This window comes from Amblyraja radiata, chromosome 8, assembly GCF_010909765.2.
Source record: "Amblyraja radiata isolate CabotCenter1 chromosome 8, sAmbRad1.1.pri, whole genome shotgun sequence".
Lineage (NCBI taxonomy): Eukaryota > Metazoa > Chordata > Chondrichthyes > Rajiformes > Rajidae > Amblyraja > Amblyraja radiata.
The window spans coordinates 46,393,768-46,417,227 of NC_045963.1; the positions used below are offsets into that span (position 1 = coordinate 46,393,768).

The window sequence follows — 23,460 nt, forward strand, 5'->3', positions numbered from 1 at the left end:
GCCATAAAGCCCATTTCCATGCTGTGTCTCTAAATTACACTAAATATCCTGCATTTTAGATGAGAATTGAAGGAAAATTGATACCAAACTTTAATGGTTAAATGGTATCCACAAACAGTGTTACAGTTGCAGATTCAATACTAAAATGCATTTACCAATGTCGTAAAAGAAAATCCAAGCAATCCCTTGCGTACAAAAGAAACCAAAAACATTACTTTACAAAATGAGGGGGTACTGAAACCAACATCAGGTGTGAAAAACAGAAGAATTTCTTTGGATCTACAGCATCCAGTGGTTGTTCTACAGAAGCGAAAGAAATGCGATCCGTTGGTCATTCAGACCCTCTGCTCTTTCCATTCCCCTTATATAAGATCAGCAACTGGAAAAGAAACAAATAGAGAATGTTAACATATTCATGTTAATTTGGCATAATCTGAACTCGACCAACACATTCCATTCAAAATCTGCGGCATAAAACTTAATATCTTCTGAAAAATGCCTCCAAAGAAAACTGGAGCCTTCACTGTATTAACATATAGCCTTCAACTTTAAACAAGGGCACAACGTGCTGGAGTAACTTAGCAGGTCAGGCAGCATCATTGGAGAACATAGAGCAGCCTATTCATTCCCTTCACAGGTGCTGTCTGACCCACTAAGTTATTCCAGCACTTTGTCTTTTTTTGTGAACTAGCATCTGCAGTTCTGTGCATTTAGCTTTACTTTAGACTTCAAAGATACAGAGTGGGAACAGGCCCTTCGTCCCACTGAGTCCGCGCCGACCGGTGATCACCCCGTACACTAACAGTATCATACACACTAGGGACAATATAGTCAGGTAGTCAGGATCGAACCCGGGTCTCTGGCGCTGTAAGGCAGCACCTCTACCACTGTGCCACCCAAATTTTATTCACTGAGGGATTGACTTGCATTAAAGTTATCTCAAAGGATCCCTGGATGAAGACACTGGCAGATGAAAGGTTCAGCTTATACACGGTGGAGTTTTGTGGAACGATAAGTGATTATTTTGAACCTCAAGACTCAGAGGGAACTTGACTGGGTGAATGTGGTGAGGATGTTACATTTCAAACAGAGTTGAGGAGGAGTGCAGTGAATCTTTGGAATTCTTCATCCTAGGGAGCTGTGGAAGGTAAACGATAGATAGAATGATTTGTGGATTCCAAGAGCAGAAGTTACAGGGAAGTGAAGTAGAAGCAAAATTATATCAACCAAAGTGTCAGAAGAAGGTCGAAGGATTCACTCCTTCTAGACTTAACATTATTTATGGCTTAATACGGTGCAAGTGGGTAAAAGGTAACTGGCGGCGCCACCCGGTGGCACTGACAGCGATGGCAGCCTCACCAATGGTCTGTCCGTCTTTTTTGTTATTTTTAATGCGTTTTTAAAAGTTTGTGTTAATGTTCCCTGGTGTATTTTATGTGGGGGGTGGGTCGGGGGAAACTTTTTTTCAATCTCTTCCCTGCCGGAGATGCGATTTTCCGGATCGTATCTCCGGTCGCTCTGCGGCCTAACATCATGGAGCTGGAGGCCTTGCTCGAGACTGACATTGAGCCCCATCGCAGGGCCGTGGACTTACCATCGGAGCCTGCGATCCCTTGCCTGGGATCGACGTGCCATTGGATTTCAACATCGAGGAGCTCGCAGTCTCGGGTAGAGATTTATGTCGGGACGTTCGCATGAGGTTCGACCAGCCCCAACCCGGGGTCCGATCGCCCGGCGCGGGGAGCTGAGATCCCCCCGATGCGGGAGCTTAATTGACTTGACACGGAGGGCCTGAACGCCAGGCTACAGGAGCCAAGATCTTCCCTGTCAACGGAAGGCTCGAGGCCTCCGATCGCGGGAGAACAAAGAAGGAAAGAGATTGAACTTTTTTTTCACCTTCCATCACAGTGAGGAATATGGAGGAGTCACTGTGGTGGATGTTTATGTTAAAATTGATTTAGAGTGTCTTGTTGCTTTTTATTGGTATGACTGTATGGCAAATCAAATTCCTCGCATGCTGCAAAACGTACTTGGCTAATAAAGCATGATTATGATTATCATTATGAACATCAAGGGGTACTGTCACCCGTGTTTGTCCTTGCATTTTATCAGCTCAGTTAGGAGCATAATACAGTGAGCATCGCTCGTTCTGACTGAAATTGACAATGGTAAAACAACCAGTCAGAACCATTTCCCTAGATGGAAATATCAAAGTTCAGAGGGAATAGCTGTATGATGAGAGGGGCACAGTTTAAAGCAGGTGCGCAGGCAAAGTCTTTTTTAACTGACAGGGGGTGGTGGAGGCAGATATGATAGTGGCGTTTAAGACTTTTGTGGGCTGAAGGGCCTGTTTCTGTACTGTTCTATGATGTATCAACACTACCCAAGGCCTCCCATGGTCTGGTGCTTGTATTCCACAGGCCATGTTCAATGGGGAATTTAGTGCAAGCTAACGGATCCCAGTTTACTATTGATGCCATTAATTTATTATTAGTGCTGATAAAACAGTTCAGTTGCTAGCCGTTGGTTGACAATTTGCCCAATAACTATGACTCCAGCATCTGCGACTCCTTGTGTGTCTGTAACTGTGACTCCAGCCTTGCCCAGCCTCTGTCTGACAGACAGCCAGCCGTGAGGGATTGTGACCAGGGCTCACCGTTCATGGGCATCTCATCGATCTGCGTGGAGTAGTACTGTTCAATATCCCGCAGAATACGGATGTCGTCGTTCTTCACAAAGTTGATGGCCACGCCTTTGCGGCCGTAACGACCAGATCGGCCGATCCTGCAACAGAAAGAAACAGCATGGGCCAGTGCTGGAGGGATGGGGGAGGGAGAGATGTCAACCCCTCCACCCCCCCACTGAGGCTGCATGCAGGGACATTCTCCAAGTAAAGCTGATTGTTACAATAAACACTCCTCTGATCTCTTAGCATTTCCCAACACAGAACAATACAGCATGGAAACATGCCCTTTGGTTAGTCCCACCTGCCCGCATTTGGCCCACATCCCGCTAAACCTTTCCTATCCATGTACCTATCCAAAAGTCTTTTAAATGTTATTATAGTACCTGCTTCAACTACCTCCTCTGGCAGCTCATTCCATATGCCCACAACCCTCTGTGTGGAAAAAGTTGCCTCTCAGATTTCTATTAAACCCTTTCCCTTGAACTTATGTCGTCTGGTTCTTGATTCCCCTACCCCCCAAAAAAAGACATTTACCCAACCTATTCCCTTCATGATTTTACACACCTCTATAACATCACCCTTCAGCCTCCTACACTCCAAGGTATAAAAACCTAGTCTGCTCAACCACTCCCTATAGCTCAGGTCCTCGAGTCCTGGCAACATTCTCAAACTTGAATGTTTTATCTTCAGTCAAGTCGTTTACTTACTTTGTATTTTAATACAGTATTTCTTTAAAATAAATTGGCTGTAAATACAGATTGTTTGAAACACACAACCAGGGAAATAATTATCAGGTGGTGCTTGGATACTCTGAATTTCAACATAAGCATCGTGGCAGGAGATTGTGATGCTGCGGTACAAGTGGTTGGTGAGACCACACCAGGAGCACCGTGTGAAGTCCTGGTCACCCAGCTACAGGAAGGATGCCGTCAAGTTGGAAAGGGAGCACAAGAGATTCACCCGGACGTTACCTGGGCTTGAGTTAATGGGAGAGGTAGGATAGACTGGGACTTTTTTCGTTGAAGCGTAGGAGGCTGAGGGGTGATCTTATTGAGGTTTATAAGATCATGAGGGGCATGGATATCATCATCATCAGCCTTTTTCCCAGGATAGAAGATTCTAAAACTAGAGCCACAGGCTTATGGTGAGAGGGAAGAGATTTAAGAGGGACTTCATGGGCAACTTTTTCCACTTAGAGGGTAGTCCTTATTGGAATGTGCTGCCAGAGGAAGCTATAAGCGAAAATAATTCGGACTTTTAAGACATTTGAACAGATATATTGTCAGGACAGGTTTATAAACCATATACAGGCAAATGGGCTGAGCCCAGTGTGCCAACTTGGTTGGCATGGACAAGGTGGGCCAAATACCCTGTTTTTATGCAGTACTGCTCTACGAACCTGATGCAACTTCACACATGAACTGGATTATAAAGAGAACCAGGACCATGAAGACCATGGGCTTGTGGCGTTGTGAGGCTCGGCGCAGTGCAGCCCCTGGCGATTACCTGTGGATGTAGAGCTCTCTGTTGTTGGGTAGGTCGTAGTTTATGATCAGCGACACCTGGGGAACGTCCAACCCTCTGGCCCAGACGTCTGTGGAAATGAGCACCCGGCTGGAAAACAGAGAGGAGAGGACACAGGCAGTAGCTGTACACCATCTCAGGCACTGGAAATTGCTAGCCGAGGGGTGGGAACCCTCTGCATTACCCACCTGGCACCAGAGCGGAACTCCTTCATGATGGACTCCCTTTCCTTCTGCGGCATGTCGCCGTGCATGGAGGACACCGTGAAGTTGGCCTCTCGCATTTTCTCAGTCAGCCAGTCGACCTGCGGTAAAGACACGGCCACTGAAAACAGCTGGCTGTTTACCTTCGCTTTGAGCCGGGCAATTCTGAACCCCAATGAGCACTTGCAAGCAAAATACAGGTCCACCCTCAATTTTCCAGCAACTGGTGGTGTGCCCTCCGTTAATCCAGACAACCTTCCCCCACCCCCCCCGAAAATGTAGCGCCTAGGCCTGGTGAGGCGGCCGATCGCGACCTCTGAATGTCTTTAATGCAGAGTAGGGAAATGAAGAACCAGAGGACATAGGTTTGAGGTGATGGGGGAAGATTTAAGAGAAACCCAAGGGGCAACCTTTTCACTCACAATGTGGTGGGCGTATGGAATGACTACCAGAGGATAGTTGAAGCAGGAACTATAACAGCATAAAAAGACATTTGGGCGGCTACATGAATAGGGAAGGTTTAGAGGGACATGGATCCAACTGCATGCAAATGGGACTGACACGAATGGAGCAAGTTGATTGGCATGGACGAGTTGGGTCAAAGGGCCTGTTTCTGTGCTGTGTGACTTCTTCCTGTTATATTGTGACAGGGAACAAACAAATTCCAGAGTCCATGCTGGCGATCATAATAAATACAGATCTGAGAGGCAATAGTGTTTACTTCCTGTGTGCCCTTGAGATGAATCAAAAATATGTTGTTTCTCATTTTCAAAATGCGTAAAAGGAATTGATGATAAGCTGTGGCTACAATGTATAATTCCGCAGTGGTGGAGAAGGAACGTTCCTGTACCTTCCGCTTGGTGTTGCAGAAGATGACAGCCTGGGTAATGGTCAGCGTGTCGTAAAGATCGCACAGGGTATCAAATTTCCACTCCTCCCTTTCAACTGCCACAAAGAACTGTTTGATTCCTTCCAAGGTCAACTCATCACTGCGGGCAAAACATAGTCACATTAAAACTCGTCCATGCCGATCAAGAAGCCCCCATTTAAACTAGACCCACACCGGCCATTCCTTCTTGCCGGCGGAAGGTTCAGAAGCTTGAAAACTCGCACCACCAGGGTCAGGAATAACTCCTTCCCCTGTTATCAGGCTTCTGAACAGTTCTTCCATAAGCATGGTCACCATCCGATTCTCCTCTACCCCATTGCGGACATTGGACTTTGTCTCTGGAACTGGTGTGTTACAATGCTGACAACTATATTCTGCACTCTGTATCTTCCCCTTTGCTCTACCTATTGTACTTGAGTTTGAACTCAATTTGGAGAGCATGCAAAACTTTGGTGCATGCGACAATAATAAACCTAATCCTAAAACAGCAGGCATCTGAATTGTCCCTGTGAATACATTTTAAGCTATCATTGGAAATAGGTCAATTTCTGATCTACAGGTCAGTCTGCTAGTGTAAAACCTCTTCAATACCAGTAATACTTTGCATACAATCATATATATGAAATGTCTATATTTCTATTTCTACAATACTAACCCCAAAGCATCAAGAGAACAAAATGGGAAACGGATCTGTCAGAATGTAAATAGAGTCAGAGAGTCAAAGTGTGAAACCCTGTTCTGCTTGCAATACAGGTAAAACAAACCATACGAGTATGAAGAGAGAGGAAACAGTGCAGAATATAGTTTTATGCTACTGAGAAAACAAAAAGTGCAAAAGCTGCAACAAGGTAGGTTGGCAGACTGGGCTTTGAGAGGTCCATACCGACCAAGATACCACATCTACACTAGTCCCATCTGCCCTTGTTTGGCCCATATCCCTCTAACCTTTGCTAACCATGTACCTGTCCAAGTGTATTTTGAATGCCGTTTTAGTACCTGCCTAAACTACCTCTTCTGGCATATAGACACAAAGTTCTGAAGTAACTCAGTGGGCCAGGCAGCATCTCTGGAGAAAAGGAATAGGTGGCTTTTCGAGTTGGGGGCTCTTTTTCAGACTGCTTCCACTTCTCTGGCAGCTCATTCCATATGCCCACCAGTCTGTGTGGAAAAAGTTGCTCCTCAGGTTCCTATTAAATCTTTCCCCTCTCACATTAAACCCACGTCCTCTGGTTCTTGATTCCCCCACCCTGGAAAAAAAGGCTGTGCATTGATCCTATCTATTTCCTTCATGATTTTATACATCTCTGTAAGATCACCCCTCAGCCTTCCTCCTAGGAATAAAGTCCTAGCCTGTCCTTGTAAATCTTCTCTGCATCTTTTCATGCTTAAATGGAACCAAAACAGACTTTGGGAATAATGCCACCACTTAGTGCCTGAACAGCTGATTTTTTTTTTGGTTTCGTTTATCAGTTCAGTTTAGTCTGGTTTATTCTCATGTGTACCAAAGTACAGTGAAAAGCTGTATTGTTGCATGCTATCCAGTCAGTGGAAAGACTATACATAATTACCATCAAACTGTCCACAGTGCACAGATACAGGATAAAGGGAATAACATTTAGTGCAAGATAAATTGCTGTAAAGTCCAATTAAAGGTTGTCCCGTACACCTCAATCAGGCCACCTCCCAGCCTCCTACATTCCAAAGGAAAAAGTCTCAGCCTATCCAACCTCTCCCTATGTTGAAATGACACAAACAACACTATGAGCTTCTGAGGCAAACAGGGAGACACGTACCGTTTGACCAAGATTCGGATGGGGTCGGTCATGAACTTGTTGGTCATTTCCAGGATCTCGTGGGGAAGGGTGGCGCTGATGAGAATCACCTGCGTGGCCGGCGGCAAGTACCTGTACACGTCATAGATCTGCTCCTTAAAACCTGCAGGTGGGAAACCAAGCTACATGGTGCCGTCAGACACACAACACCCACCGCCCACACCGCATCTCAAATACAATCCTTGACGCTAGTCACAGTCACAATTCAGCACTAAATCAGTAGCCTTCCACAGATGTGTTGATTTAAAACAACGATTCAAACAGTTTTAGTCTTAGGACTCGTGAAACAACTGGTCAGACGATGGAAAATGGGAAGCCATACTGCTTACAATTTCTCTGCAATTCCACTACTTGTTTCAGGTACAATATATAAAATTACTGAGCTGGAGGAACTCAGCGGGTCAGGCAGCATCTGTGGAGGCAATGTACAGATGACGTTTCTGGTCAGAACCCTTCTTCATCTAACCCTAACCATCAGTCTGAAGAAGGGCCCCGACCTGAAACATCAGCCATCTGCAGTTCCTTGTGTCTTCGTAGAGCCAGCTGATTCTGCATTTCCTGATCTTGACACAAATTTGTAAGCGATGCCCCATGGTCTGGTTTCTACCCCCTCCCCCAGATGTTGTAAAATATTTCCTCATGATCATCCTCCAGATTTCCGTTAAAAATGTAAAAGCTTTAGCTGTAACACCTCTTCTACTTCTTCACCGAAAGGAATACTTCTACACACTGATTGAACCTGGTCGCAGAATTTAGCGAGCAGTTACCTTTGTTCAGCATCTCATCTGCTTCATCCAGAACCAACATTTTGATGGCACGAGTCCTCAAACTCCGTCTCCGTATCATATCTGTGAAATAAAACCTACAATTAAAGTCCCTTCCATGTGACCTCTGAAGTTATTGTCAGTCATGCAGTTTGGAGTAGAAGCTCAGCAAAGGTTAAAGTCTTGGAAGACTGCCGGCCTGCTCCTGTCATTTGATAAGAACATAGAACAGTACAGCACAGTACCAGGCCCTTCAGCCCACAATGTCTGTGCTGAACTTCAGGCCAAGTTAAACTAATCTCCTTTGTCTGCACATGATCCATATCCTTCCATTCCCTGCAGGTCCATGTGCATTCAGAAAGTATTCAGACCCCTTCACTTTTTCCACATTTTGTTACATTACAGTCTTATTCTAAAATGGATTACATTCATTTTTTTAATCATCAATCTAGCCACAATACCCCATAATAAAAAAGCAAAAACAAGTGCTTAGAAATTTTTGCAAAGTAATTAAAAAGAAATAACTGAAATATCACATTTACATAAGTATTCAGACCCTTTACTCAGTACTTTGTTGAGGCACCTTTGGCAGCGATAACAGCCTCAAGTCTTCTTGGGTATGATGCTACAAGCTTGGCACACCTGTATTTGGGTAATTTCTCCCATTCTTCTCTGCAGATCCTCTCAAGCTCTGTCAGGTTGGATGGGGAACATCAATGCACAGCTATTTTCTATCTCCAGAGATGTTCGATCGGGTTCAAGTCCGGGCTCTAGCTGGGCCACTCAAGGACATTCAGAGACTTGTCATGAAGCCACTCCTGTGTTGTCTTGGCTGTGTGCTTAGGGACGTTGTCCTGTTGGAAGGTGAACCTCCGCCCCAGTCTGAGGTCCTGCACGCTCTGGAGCAGGTTTTCATCAAGGATCTCTCTGCACTTTGCTCCGTTCATCTTTCCCTTGATCCTGACTAGTCTCCCAGTTCCTGCCACTGAAAAACATCCCCACAGCATGATGCTGCCACCACCATGCTTCACGTGATGAGCAGTGCTTGTTGTCCTCCAGAAGCGATGCTTGGCATTCAGGCCAATCTTGGTTTCATCAGACCAGAGAATCTTGTTTCTCATGGTCTGAGAGTCCTTTAGGTGCCTTTTGGCAAACTCCAAGCGGGCTGTCATGTGCCTTTTACTGAGGAGTGGCTTCCGTCTGGCCACTCTGCCATAAAGGCCTGATTGGTGGAGTGCTGCAGATATAGTTGTGCTTCTGGAAGGTTCTCCCATCTCCAAAGAGGAATTCTGGAGTTCTGTCAGAGTGGCCATCGGGTTCTTGGTCACTTCCCTGTCACCTCCGTTTGCTCAGTTTGGCCGGGCGACCAGCTCTATGAAGAGTCCTGGTGGTACCAAAGTTCTTCCATTTAAGAATGACGGAGGCCACTGTACTCTTCGGGACCTGCAATGCTGCAGAAATTGTTTTATACCCTTCCCCAGATCTGTGTCTTGACACAATCCTGTCTCGGAGGTCTGCGGACAATTCCTTCGTTGTCATTACTTGGTTTTTGCTCTGACATGCAGTCAACTGTGGGACCTTATATAGACAGGTGTGTGCCTTTCCAAATCATGTCCAATCAATTGAATTTACCACTGGTGGACTCCAATCAAGTTGTACAAACATCTCAAGGATAATCAAAGGAAACAGGATGAACCTAAGCTCAATTTTGAGTGTCACCGCAAAGGGTCAGAATACTTACGTAAATGTGATATTTCAGTTATTTCTCTTTAATTACTTTGCAAACATTTCTAAACTTCTCGATTCTTCATTCTGGGGTATTGTGTGTAGGTTAACGACAAAAAAAAAGAATTTAATACATTCTAAAATAAGGCTGTAACGTAACAAAATGTGGAAAAAGTGAAGGGGTCTGAATACTTTCTGAATGCACTGTATCTAAAAGCCTTTTAAACACTATTGTATCTGGCTTCACCACCACCACCACCCAGCAGTGTGTTCCCGGCCCCCGCCATATAAAAATCTTGCCCCACACATCTTTAAACTTTGCCCCTCTTACCTCAAAGCTATGTGCTCTTGTATTTAATACTTGCACCATGGAGAAGGGTGGGAAAATACTGGAGTGATTCATTGAGATTGCCAAAACTGACCATGTGCAAGGGGTAAATACAGTATTTACCTAGTTAAGGTATTAAGGTTAAAATGCAGACCGGCAAACTTGTTTAAAAGGAATTAAATGTGTGATGATTAAAAATAAATGGCTAAAACGGGTTCCTTACCGAATACACGGCCCGGAGTCCCAGCAACTACATGCTGCCCGTAGTCCAACTTCCGGATATCTTCTCCAACGTTGGTCCCTCCGATACAAGCGTGGCACTGTACGTTCATGTAGTCACCGAGGGCGAGCAGCACCTGACCAACACACACACACACACAGTAGGTTCATGTATTCACCCGGAGCGAGGGTACATGACCAACATACACACACACAGTAGGTTCATGTATTCACCCAGAGCGAGGGTACATGACCAACATACACACTGCACGTTCATGTAGTCACCGAGGGTGAGGGTACCTCACCAATACACACACACAGTAGGTTGATGTAGTCAGCCAGAGCGAGGGAGGTGACCAACGCACACACAACACACTGAAATGGCACAGTATCTTAAAAAGTTGCTAATTAAGATATTGAGAAAGTTGAGATTCACAAAGTGCGGATTGTCTTCCTCATCCGATTCCAGAAAACTTCCACAAAGCTTTAAATAGTAAGAATGAGGAATGGCAGATCTTAGGAATAAAAAAAAGGACACAAAGTGTCGGAGTAACTTAGCGGGTTCGGCAACATCTCTGGTGAACATGGATAGGTGATGTTTTTGGTCGGGACCCTTCTTCAGACAGGATCTCAATCCAAAGTGCTGTCCGATCAGCTGAGTTACACCAGCACTTTTTGTTTAAGAAAGAACTGCAGATGCTGGAAAAATCGAAGGTAGACAAAAATGCTGGAGAAACTCAGCGGGTGAGGCAGCATCTATGGAGCGACGGTCTGAAGAAGGGTCTCGACCCGAAACGTCACCGACTCCTTCGCTCCATAGATGTTGCCTCACCCGCTGAGTTTCTCCAGCATTTTTGTCTACCAGCACTTTTTGTAACCTGTATCTGCAGTTCCTCATGTCTAGATCTTAGGAATATTGCAGGGAAGAGCAAGACTGCTCTCTACGTACCCCAACCAGCTTACAGCATAAAGTAATCCATCCTGATCTCATTCGGACATCTTGGAGATTTTGGAAGATATTATATGAATGGAAGCTATCTGAAGATATGAACAGACATTGGTTGGCAGGGTCATTACTTCCAATTTCCAATTTAAGAATTAAGGTGTTAATTACTCACTAGATATGTTGTGATATCTTACTTGCGCTTTGCTTTTAAAGACACCTCTTAAGTCTAGATAGGTAGATGTCAGTTCAATCATGTTTAACAAGACACCATGACAATGCACAATGATTCTTAGTGAAAGCTATCAGATGAGCAGCTTCTCAAAATGCTTCCGTTCATCTAGAACGTAATCCGTCACTGAGCCTCCAGTTATATTGATTGAAACATACAGCATGGAAACAGGCCCTTCAGCCCACTGAGTCCATGCTGACCATCGATCACCCGGTCACACTAGTTCTGTAATCCCATTTTCACATCCACTTCCTACACACTAAGGGGCAATTTACAGAAGCCAATTAACCAACAAACACGTGGGAGCGAAGCGGAGCACCCAGTTACAGGGACTGTGTAGGAAGAAATCAAATATTTCACAGGGTGGAAGATTGCAACCTTCACGTGGTCCGCCCTGTTTCATAGAAACATAGAAAATAGGTGACGGAGTAGGTCATTCGGCCCCTCGAGCCTGCACCGCCATTCAATATGATCATGGCTGATCATCCAACTCGGCTGATCATTTCGACTAATGTAATCAACTCGACGTGCACAACCAGAAGATCAAATAGAACAAGTTGTCCTACAACTTTAGGCTGTGCACGCCACACAAAAGAAGAAGAAATATTTCACGTTGTTTTATGGCAAAAAGTGGTGAACACTGCCCAGTCCATCACCGGCTCTGACTTCCCCACCATCAAAGGGATTTATCGGAGTCGCTGCCTCAAAAAGGCAGCCAGCATCATCAGAGACCCACACCATCCTGGCCTTATACTCATTTCACCATTGCCATCGGGAAGAAGGTACAGGAGCCTGAAAACCTTAACGTTTAGGTTCAGGAACAGCTTCTTCCCTACAGCCATCAGGCTATTAAATACTACAGCCTCATATAGGCTCTGAACTACAATAGACTATCATTATTATTGTTGCACTATTTTGTTTGTTTTTTGAGGTGTGTGTGTGTGTATGTATATGGGTATGTTGTGAGTATGTGTGTATGCACACACACACTGAGCTTTTCTTTTCCCTCTCTCTTTTGTCATATCATACTATGTTTGCATATTCTGTTGCGCTGCAGCAAGTAAGAATTTCATTGTTCTACCTGGGACATATGACAATAAAACACTCTTGACTTTTGAAGAAAGCCTGCCTTGTAAAAACTGGAGTCCTTACCTTCTGTATCTGCCCTGCCAGCTCCCGTGTTGGCGCCAGTATGAGAGCCTGGGTCTCACGAACCTAGGTTGAAAAAAAGTGCTTTAAAGAGAGAAGCAATCAACATTCCACTATGAACTGCAAAATGGCCCTTATTAATCCCACATTACTACTGAAATAAATCTTAGCAAGTCATATCCTTAATTATTCCCTGTACGCAATTTTGAAATATAATTGGTTTACTAAAAATATAGTTAAATCCAGCTATTAGTGTGTATTAAGGAAAGACACATAGTGCTGGAGTAAGTCAGCAGGTCAGGCAACATCTCTGGAGAACAGGGATAGGTAACATTTCGAGTCGGGGCGCTTCTTCAACCCAATCCAAAACGTCACCTATCCATGTTCTCCAGAGATGCTGCCTGGCCCGCTGAGTTATTTCAGCATTTTGTGTCTAATCTTGGTAAAACAGTATCCACAATTACTTGTTTCTACTATTAGGTGCCTTACCTGAATGTCCAGGCATTGTAACACTGACACACAGAAAGTTGCTGTCTTCCCTGTTCCGGACTGGGATCTGGGGAGAAAATATCAACAGATTAAATATCAACACATCAATCTGAACAATGTGTAGTTACACAACTTGAGCGAGAGATACTTACTGAGCAATGACATCTCTTCCTTTAATTATTTGCTTAATGGCCCTTTGCTGAATAGCCGATGGCTTCTCAAAGCCTACAAGCAGAAAAACATTGTTTTATATTACACTGGACAATTCTCATAAAATCATTTTGCAATAAAATACGACACGTGTTTTCTGTGGTGCAAGGGAGGGAAAAGGGTGTACGTCACTAATAGCAACTAGGTACATGTGATGATAAAGTATCAACAGCACACTCAGGGCAAACTGTTATTTTATAACAACCACTACAGAGGTGAGGATTAACTTATTAGTAGATGTGAGGGATAACATTATTAAATTCATACCCGCCCACCTTTGAGCCACATATTAAGATAAGAATTTCTGGTACGTCAAGTGTGTTTAACCATCATAGGTACTGGTAACAGAACAATGAAATTCTTACTTGAAGCTTAACAGGCCCATTAATGCAACAATACACAGATAATACACAATAATCAGCATTATCATAAATTAATAATCATAATACTGGGAAACTATAATAGTGCCAAACCATAGGCTGTATTGCAACCAAAGACACAGTCTACATGTAATCTAAGCCTGCTGCTAAACATGCCAAGCTTCAGTGGCTGATGAGTTGGCCCATTGGTGACCAACAGTGGGTTTGGAGAACAAGCAGCACAATGGTGCAGTGATGGATCTGCTACCTCAGATCCAAAAACCCAGGTTCCACCCTGAACTTGGGTGCCATGGTCAAGTCTGTACGGAGGCTCCCTCGATGACTGTGACACCACAGGTCATATCTTGGTATCATTCAATGAAGACACAAGAAACTGCAGATGCATGTTTACAAAATAAAATAAAATAAATGCCGAAGGAACTCAGCGAGTCATCCAGCAACCGTGGCGAGAATGGACAGGCGATGTTTCGGTTCGGGACCCTTCTTCAAACTAATGGAGTAGGGGGAGAGAGCTGGAAAAGAGAGGTGGAGACAGGACAAAGCTTGACAAATTATAGGTGGATACAGGTGGTGGGGTGATTGGCAGATGGGTGGAGTAAGTGACAAGGAGACAAAAGGTTGTTAGCTAAGGTGTGAAGAGGAGGAGTGAAATGTAAAGGAGGGAGGAATATTAGTGGAAGGGAAGAGGGTAGAAAAGCTATGGGATAGTGGGGGAGATGTGTGTGTACTGAGTTGGGGAGGGTATTACTTAAGAGCCCTAGAGTGATACAGTGTGGAAACAGGCCCTTCGGCCCAACTTGCCCACACCGGCCAACAATGTCCCAGCTACACTAGTCCCACTTGCTGTGCTTGGTCCATATCCCTCCAAACCTGTCCTATCCATGTACCTGTCTAAATGTTTCTTAAACGATGGGATAGTCCCAGCCTCAATTAACTCCTCTGGCTGCTTGTTCCATACAGCCACCACCCGTTGTGTGTAAAAGTTACCCCTCGGATTCCTATTAAATCTTTTCTCCTTCACCTTGAACCTAAATCCTCTGGTCCTCGATTCCCCTACTCTGGGCAAAAGACTCTGGGCATCTACAGGGATCGAAATTAACGGTTGCCCGGGTGCCAACGGCCACCTAAAGTCCCGGTGGGCAACCTAAAAGCCGTGCCATTTTGCCCGGCTTGGTACGCACCCGGGACACCTATCGTTCAACTCTGAGCGGGCCCCCCTCTCTATCTCTGTCACTCTCCGCCATCCGTATCCATGTTCGGGCCGCCGGTTCTCCGATCTCCGCCCGCTCCTCATCCGCTGGCAGTCGGACGCCTTGCACATGTGCACTGCCACGGCCTGCACACCCTCCCCTGCACCCGCGCGCAACCACGGCCAGCACATTATCGGCCGTCCTGCACATGCTCACTGCCACGGCAACTGGTCGGTGCCGGGCACTTTCTCCCTCCTTTTGCATTGTGGGAGATCTGGCCACCATTGCTGTCCGGTCGCCGCCTCGCCACGACCACTGAAAACCAACACAGAATCACCCCCTGGAGCTGGAATAACTCCCTGGAGTAACTCTTGCTTCTTGGTTTCCTGGTCCTCCAAACATATTCCAAATGGAATTTAAACTGGAGTGGACCCTCTACCACCAAACTCTGAAAATAACAGCCTATTGCACTTTATCTGTTTATTTATTGTGTGTATATAGGGTCTATGGTATATAGACACACTGAACTTTTATCTCCTGTTCTGTATTATGTTTACATATTCTGTTGTGCTGCAGCAAGCAAGAATATAATTGTCCTATCTGGGACACATGACAATAAAACTCTCTTGACTTGGACTTAAGCAAAAAAGGATTTTGGGGAAAAAAGAGCTACCTTAAATTTAATTGCCTCTGGTTGGATAATTATGGTAGGGTGAAGACTATTCCATGCTTTAGTTGTGCGGGGGAACTCCATGGAGCAGCCAGCATCTCTGGATAGAAGAAATTGGGCGACATTTCGGGTAGAGACCCTTCTTTAGATTTCCTCTGGTTTTAGTGTTTTAGTTTAATTTAAAGATACAGCTTGGAAACAGGCCCTTCGGCCCACCGAGTCCATGCCGACCATCGATCACCCGTACACTAGTTCTATCCCACACATTAGTGACCAAGTCAAGAGTCAAGAGTGTTTTATTCTCTCACATCCCAGTTAGAACAATGAAATCCTTACTTGCAGCAGCACAACAGAATATGTAAACATAGTACTCTGTAAACAGGGCTCAAAATTAACGGTAGCCCGGGTGCCACTGACCACTCAAAGCGCCGCCGGGCAACCTAAATACCGAGCCATTTTGACCGGCATGGCAACCAGATACTGGTTTGTACCGAAGACAGACACAAAAAACTGGAATAACTCCGCGGGTCAGGCAGCATCTCTGGAGAAAAGGAACGCGACGTTTTGTGTCGGCGGTGACGGCAGTATTGCGTGGGAAAGATACTAGGTGCGGGGTGAGGAAGGGTAGGAGCGAATGACGGGTCCCTAACAGCGGCTCCATCTCCTCCTCCTCCCGCCCGCCCTGATAGCGGCCGCTGCTTACAAACCCGCTAACGGCGCTTTCAATACAAACTCTCCCGCACGCCGAGGCAGTGCGGGAGGGTTTGTATTGAGAGCGCCGTTAGCGGGTTTGCATCACTATAAATTCCATCAACCATTCCTCAGCCCATATGGCCATTCGATCCGGATCCTGCTGCAATCTTTCACAACCATCTTCACTACTTGAAATTGGAGAATTCAATATTCATACTATTGGGTCGTATGCTATCCAAGTGGAAAGAGGTGCTGTCCCCCAGTTTATGTGTGGCTTTACTGGGGCAAATAAGGAGGCCCAGGACAGCAAGGTCGGTGTTGGAACGAGAAGGGAAATAACTCTTTGGTTAGCAACCTGGAAATCCAGCAGCATATCGATCGCAAGCGTTCGATGAAACAGTCTATGTTTGTTTTCCACGGGTAGGAGAATTGAGGGGTATGGGTCAAACACTAGCAGGTGGAACTAGTGAAGAAAGGGCACCTTGGCAAGCATGGACAAGTTGAGCTGAGGGGTCTGTGTCTGTGCTGTATGACTGAAAACCATGACCACCAGGTTCAAGATCAGCTTCTTCCCAGCAACCTTCAAGATCTTGAACGCTGCTCAAAACTAACCTCAGCAACTATGATATAGGGAGGTTTCATGGCAGTCGGGTCACGACCCATGACCCGTGCTGTTGCTACGCTACTCCAAGTGGAGTACACGCGATGAACTGCACACCATTGTTTCCAGCGTAGCGGGCCAGTTAAAACCCGCCGAAACTGTCAATTTTTGTGCTGTAAATTATTATGGAAATCAGATAAGCGCGAGAGACATTTAACCTACTTCAGAATTCCAAAAGTGAGGAGAAATTACGGTAGATAGAAGCGAGAGCTGAAGGGACAACAGCAGCCAGAGTGCTTGGCGAACATTGGCCATTTGCTTTGATTCTTTTGGCATCTAAAAAGTTTCAGAAGTGATAATTCTGGCTGTAAAATTTAAAATCGCCCATGGTTCTCAACTGGGTTTTTACATACAAAATGAAAACGCCTCTGAAGCAAAATTTACAGCCAGATTTATCACTTCTGAGACTTTTTAGATACCAAAGGAATCAAGAAAAACCACAAATAATACCTTACTGTTGATGCAATGCAGTGAGCAAACGCGATAATTCCCAATATTTCCAATTCCGATATCTACTCGGCCAATGTTCACCAAGCACTTTAGCTGTTTTTGTCCCTTCAGCTCTCGCTTCTCTTTACCTTCATTTCGCTTCACTTTTGGAATTCTGAAGTTGTGTACATGTCTCTCACACTTACCCCAACTTCCACATTTTTTTTCAGCGCAAAAATTCAACATTTTGGCGGTTTTTAACCTGTAGTAGAGTACGCGATTCTAGCATTAATAACATATACCGGAAGTTATGGATGTCTTCCAGATGGATTGCGCGGCACTGTGCGTCAAGCCCTATGACCCAGTGACCTTACGTGCAACCCCCCCTACACCATGGACTGTGTCTTTGGTTTCACTACTGACTCCAGTTTTGAATTGTTATGGTTCCCTAGTATTGTTGATTAATTTTTCACATAGAGAGTGGTGAATCTGGAATTCTCTGCCACAGAAGGTAGTTGGGGCCAGTTCATTGGCTATATTTAAGAGGGAGTTAGATGTGGCCCTTGTGGCTAAAGGGATCAGGGGGTATGGAGAGAAGGCAGGTACAGGATGGCCTACTCCTGCACCTATTTTCTATGTTTCATTGTATATTTATCCACATGTTATTGTGTTTACATTATGTAAGAAGGAACTGCAGATGCCGGTTTAAACCGAAGATGGATACAAGCTGGAGTAACTCATCGGGACCGCCCATTAAGCTTTGGCAAGTAAGAATGTCATTGTTTTGTACCAATCGGGGATTGTGGTTGGGTGAAGCAATACTTTACTGAACTGTGCGCAAAAAAATACAATTTCACTGCACGTCGGTAACGAACCATTGAACCATTAAAAGCTCCTGATCTCATACCACTGAGCCGACACCAACGATAATTCAGTACGTGGACCGGGGGCTGCCCAGCAATGTAGACCGCAGGCCCCAGCATCAAGAGACAGTGGCCCGGGGTCCGAGGCTCCCCACGAGGGCCTGGTCCAGAGCTGAAGCCCCCGGGACCCTGAGCCGAGGTTCGAGCCCGGCCCCCCCCCGGCGAGGCGCCGGCCCCCGGAGCCGAGATCCCGGCACGATGCGCTGCGACAGCGGCCTACAGCCCAGGCCCAGACCCCGGCCGGCGCGGCCGCACTCACCGTAGGCGTAGATGCCCCGCAGCAGGTCTTCCCGCAACCCCATGGTGTCGAAGGTGGGGGTGACGTCCACCTCCTCGCTGGTCTCGAACTCCACCTTGGAGATGTCCTCCTCCTTCAGGACGCGCTTCCTCCCCACGCCCGCCATCGCTCTACACCAGCCTCGCACTGCGCATGCGCCGAGATCAGCCAGCCACCGCGACACGCATGCGCAGCGAGCCGGCACTGGCCTCCCGGGCCCACACCGCGCATGCGCCGAGATCAGCCAGCCACCGCGACACGCATGCGCAGCGAGCCGGCACTGGCCTCCCGGGCCCACACCGCGCATGCGTCCGGACACATACATTGCGTGCAGCCGACACAACCTCCCGAGGCAAGCGTGATCACGTGACCGAGGGGGCCGGACGTGCTCGGCGTGTTGGCGTCATCGCAGGGCGGTCCTAAGGCTGATTGACAGGGACAGGGGCACGTGGTTATGGACAGGTGATGGGATTTTCGTCTTTAGATTCGCTTGACTCAGAGGGAACACGAAATACTGCAAAATATTGACAGCGCGGCAGCATTAAGAAGAATGCAAGCAAGAATAGTTATTTTTTATAACCAAGAGGAAAGAACATGATTTCTAAAGCATCGCAACTTGAGGTGGGAAGATTGCAATATGTCCAGATCAAGAAGGGTCTCGATCCGAAATGTCACCTGTTCCTTCTTTCCAGAGATGCTGCCTGTCCCGCTGAGTTACTCCAGCATTTTGTGTCTACCTTTGGTAGAAACCAACATCTGCAGTTCCTTTCTACACACTTGACTCTCTTGATAGACACAAAATACTGGAGTAACACAGCGGGACAGGTAGGAGAGAAGGAATGGGTGACGTTTCGGGTCGAGACCCTTCTAGGGAACCCTTCTAGACGTAGATTCCCTTCGAGATCCGCTCTAGGAATAGGCTTAGAACCATAGAAAATAGGTGCATGAGTAGGCCTTTTGGCCCTTCGAGCCAGCACCGCCATTCAATATGATCGTGGCTGATCGTCCAAAATCAGTACCCCGTTCCTGCCTTTTTCCCTTGTCCCTTTAATACCTTAGCCCCAAGAGCTATATCTAACTCTCTCTTGTAAACATCCAGTGAATTCTCCTCAACTGCCTTCTGTGGCAGAGAATTCTACAGAATCACAACTCTTGGGGTGAAAACGTTTTTCCACATCTCAGTCCAAAATGGCCTACCCCTTATTCTTAAACTGTGACCCCTGGTTCTGGACTCCCTGAACATCGGGAACATTTTTCCTCCATCAACCCTGTCCAATCCTCTAAGAATTTTATATGTTTCAATAAGATACCCTCTCATCCATCTAAATTCCAGTGAATACAAGCCCAGTGGGCCCTTTCTTTCATCATACGTCAGTCCCACCATCCTGGGAATTAACCTGGTGAACCTCAATAGCAATAATGTCCTTCCTCAAATTAGGATATCAAAATTGCTCACAATACACCCGATGCGGTCTCACCAGGGCCCTGTACAACTGCAGTATGACCTCCTTGCTTCTAACCTCAAATTCTCTCGCAATGAAGGCCCACATGCCATTGCCTTTCTTCACTACCTGCTGTACCTGCATGCTTACTTTCAGTGACTGATGAACAAGCACACCCAGGTCTCATTGCACCTCCCCTTCTCCTAATCTGACACCATTCAGATAATAATCTGCCTTCTTGTTCTTGCCACCAAAGTGAATAACCTCACATTTATCCACATTGTACTTCCGGTGGCGCAGGTGCCAGCTGTCTCCACCTTCAGCCCGGTATCTTTTTGTTTTTTTTGTTATGTTGAAGTGTGTTTTTTTTTATGTTTTAATGTGGGGGAAGAGGGTACGGTAAGGGGGATACCGTCCTTCAGTCACTTCCTGGAGAGGACGCGACTATTATTCGAGTCGCGTCCTCGCCCCCCCCAGCGGCCTACCTACTGGATTGGCGCGGCCTTTCCTGCCTGGACTGACCAGAGCTCCAGCAACGGCGGGACAGCGCTGATACATCGCGGGGCTGGCGATGCCTTACCGGGGATCGCCGTCTGGAGCCCGGAGTGCTGGGCCTGCGGCACCGACATCCTGGAGCTGTGGTTCGCGGAGCTCCCAACGCGGGCGGCGCTGACAAACATCGTGGGGCCCTGCGACTCTGCCTGGCTCGGCCTGCGGACTCCGGTGGGAGGCGGCTGATTGGGAGGTCCGGGCCGCTGAGGAGGATTTTCACCGTCGGGGTTCGGCGTCGGCGTTCCATCAGCCCGGCGAGGGAGCCTGAGCATCGGGCCACCCGGGGTGGCGACTGCGGGTGCTCGGAAGGCCCCGACCACGGGTGAACATCTGGGAATATCGGAGGGGAGGCTGGCTGGACTATGGTGCCTTCCTCACCTTGGTGCCATTGTGTTATGTTGTGTCGTGGACTTTCTGTGTTTGTGCTTTTTTTTTTTTTTTAATTCTATTTTATTTTTAATATGTTTTATTATTTATTATTTATTTATTTTTATGATACTGACTGTAAAGGGAAATTCATTTCGTTGTCTCTAATTGAGACAATTACAATAAATTTGAATACAATACAATACAATACATTATACTGCATCTGCCCTGCTTCTGCCCACTCACCCAACCTATCCAAGTCACCCTGCATCCTCATAGCTACCACCTCGCAGCTCACACTGCCTCCCAGCTTTATGTCATCCGCAAACTTAGAGATGTTATATTTAATTTCCTCGTCTAAATCGTTGATATATACTAGACCAAGGGGGACCCGTTGGGTTCTGTCCCCTCAATGTGCGGTTGCGAGGTGGGGGGGGCGGCCTTTGGTGTCACACACACACACACACTAACCCCCCCCCTTGATATTATATTAATATTATTATTTCGCTCTTTTTACCCCATCCCCCACCCTATCCACTTACGCATAACCCCCAACTGCGCAGGCTAGAGAGGGGGGTGGTGGAGAGGGAGAGGGAGAGGGGTAGAGATTGAGGGGGGGGGGGGTGGCGTGACAGGGGAGGACTGGTTTGCGTTTGACTCCTCCTGGTTTGACTCCTCCCACCCCTCTCCACCCCCCCCTCCGCTTCCTCTCCCCCCTTCCCTCCACCTCCCCTCTCCCCCCCCCCCCTCTTTCTCTCTTTCTCTGCCCCGGGAGGGGGTAAAGAGGGAGGGGGAGGGGGTAGAGGCAGCACCTACCCAAGTCGAAGAGCAGAAGCCTCCCCATCAGGTGCCCGGCCCGAGCTAGGCTGCGGCCGGCGAGGACCAGAGCGAGGCCCGGAGCGATCTGAGGACAGTGAAAAGCAGCGGAGGGCCGCCGATCGTGACTTCCGTGAGGGTAATCCCACCCGCCACTTTTCCACTGCGCTTGTCCGCGCCCGCGCTGCGATAACGACCGCCGCCGCCTTGCTGTCGAACTTGAAGGAGCCCAGGTGCACGACTTGATCATGTGCTCGACGGCTTAAATCCAGAGCCCGGGGTGGGGGGGATGTCAGATCGGTGAGCAATTTTAGTATAAAACTCGGGAAATACTGAATCAAATTTCAGATGAGAGGATTTTTGAAATCATGAGATAAATCTACCGGAATATGTAAAAATTTCACCGTTACCGCGTCGGGTTTTCAAGATGTGAGTGAAAGAAAAAGTGCAAGCAAGCAAACCCACAAGTAAACATCCAAGATCAGACTTTTATAAGTTATATGAAAGGGGGGTAGAGAATGAGGGATGGGGGCCTTGCGGCATCCCACTAGTCACTGCTTGCCATTCTGAAAAGGACCCGTTAATTCCTACTCTTTGCTTCCTGCCAACCAGTTCTCTATCCATGTCAATACCCTACCCCCAATACCATGTGCTCTAATTTTGCACACATGGACTCTATTCCCTGGAGCATAGGAGGATGAGGGGTGTTCTTCTAGAGGTATATAAAATCATGAGAGGAATAGATCGGATAGATGCACAGTCTCTTGCCCAGAGTAGACGAATCGAGGACCAGTAGACATAGGTTTAAGGTGAGGGGGAAAAGATTTAATAGGAACCTGAGGGGTAACTTTTCACACAAAGGGTGGGAGGTGTACCAAACAAGCTGCCAGAGGAGGTAGTTGAGGTTGGATGGGTACAACAGGCCACTGGGTGACGCCCGCAATGGCCGCCTCGCCAACAGTCTGCCTCATCCCTTCTTTCTTTGTTGTTTTTTAGTATGTGTTAAATGTATGTGTTAGTGTTCTTTAGCTTGTATTATGTGGGGTCGGGGGGTTGTGGGAAACTTTTTTAAATCTCTTACCTCCACGGAGATGCAATTTTTTTCCGTATCGTATCGCTATCTGCACTGTGGGCAACATCGTGGAGATGGTGGCCTCTTGCTGGAGCCCGACCTCGGGAGCCTGCGGACTTAACATCGTGAAGCTGGCGATCCCTATCGGGGATCGACCTTGGAGCTTCAACCGCGGGAGCCTGCGGACTTTAACATTGTGGAGTTCACGGACCCTGGTTAGGAACTGACTATGGTAGCTCCAAGCTGCAGGAGCTTTGACCGCCCTGACTTGGGGGCTTCGATCGCTGGCTACGGGAGCTTAGATTGCCCCGACTGCAGATGGTTCGACTGCCCTGACCGCGGGAGAATAAAGAGGAAGAAGCTTAGACTTTAGTGCCTTCTATCACAGTGAGGAATGTGGGGAATCCGCTGTAGTGGATGTTTATGTTAACTTTAATGTAATTGTGTGTCTTGTTGCTTTTTATTAGTATGGCTGTATGGTAATTCGAGTTTCACTGTACCTTAATTGGTACATGTAACAATAAACAGATCTTTGAGCCTTTAGATAGGACAGGTTTGGAGGGATATGGCATGGACCAAACGCAGGCAGGTGGGACTAGTGTAGCTGGGACATGTTGGCTGGTGTAGGCATGTTGGGACGAAAGGCCTGTTTCCGCCCTGTATCACTCTATGACCCGAAACGGGTAATTCCTCCTCTCCAGAGGTGCTGCCTGTCCCACTGAGCTACTCCAGCATTTTGTGTCTATCTTCAAGAGAGTTAAGAGTGTTTTATTATGAAATGTCACAGGTAGAACAA

General features: G+C 46.8%; 1 protein-coding gene across 1 annotated transcript; it reads right to left on the reverse strand.

The window, feature by feature from the left end:
- Positions 1-66: 66 nt before the first annotated feature.
- Positions 67-18,583, reverse strand: eif4a3 (eukaryotic translation initiation factor 4A3). The gene is made up of 12 exons (XM_033025804.1): positions 18,399-18,583; positions 13,136-13,208; positions 12,984-13,050; positions 12,498-12,560; positions 10,175-10,307; positions 7,902-7,982; positions 7,096-7,237; positions 5,264-5,402; positions 4,399-4,514; positions 4,193-4,300; positions 2,657-2,784; positions 67-379 (listed from the first exon to the last, which is right to left on the reverse strand). The coding sequence occupies exons 1-12, from the start codon at positions 18,541-18,543 to the stop codon at positions 363-365; spliced, it is 1,212 nt and encodes a 403-aa protein (XP_032881695.1). The 5' UTR covers positions 18,544-18,583; the 3' UTR covers positions 67-362.
- Between the last annotated feature and the right edge of the window lie 4,877 nt (positions 18,584-23,460).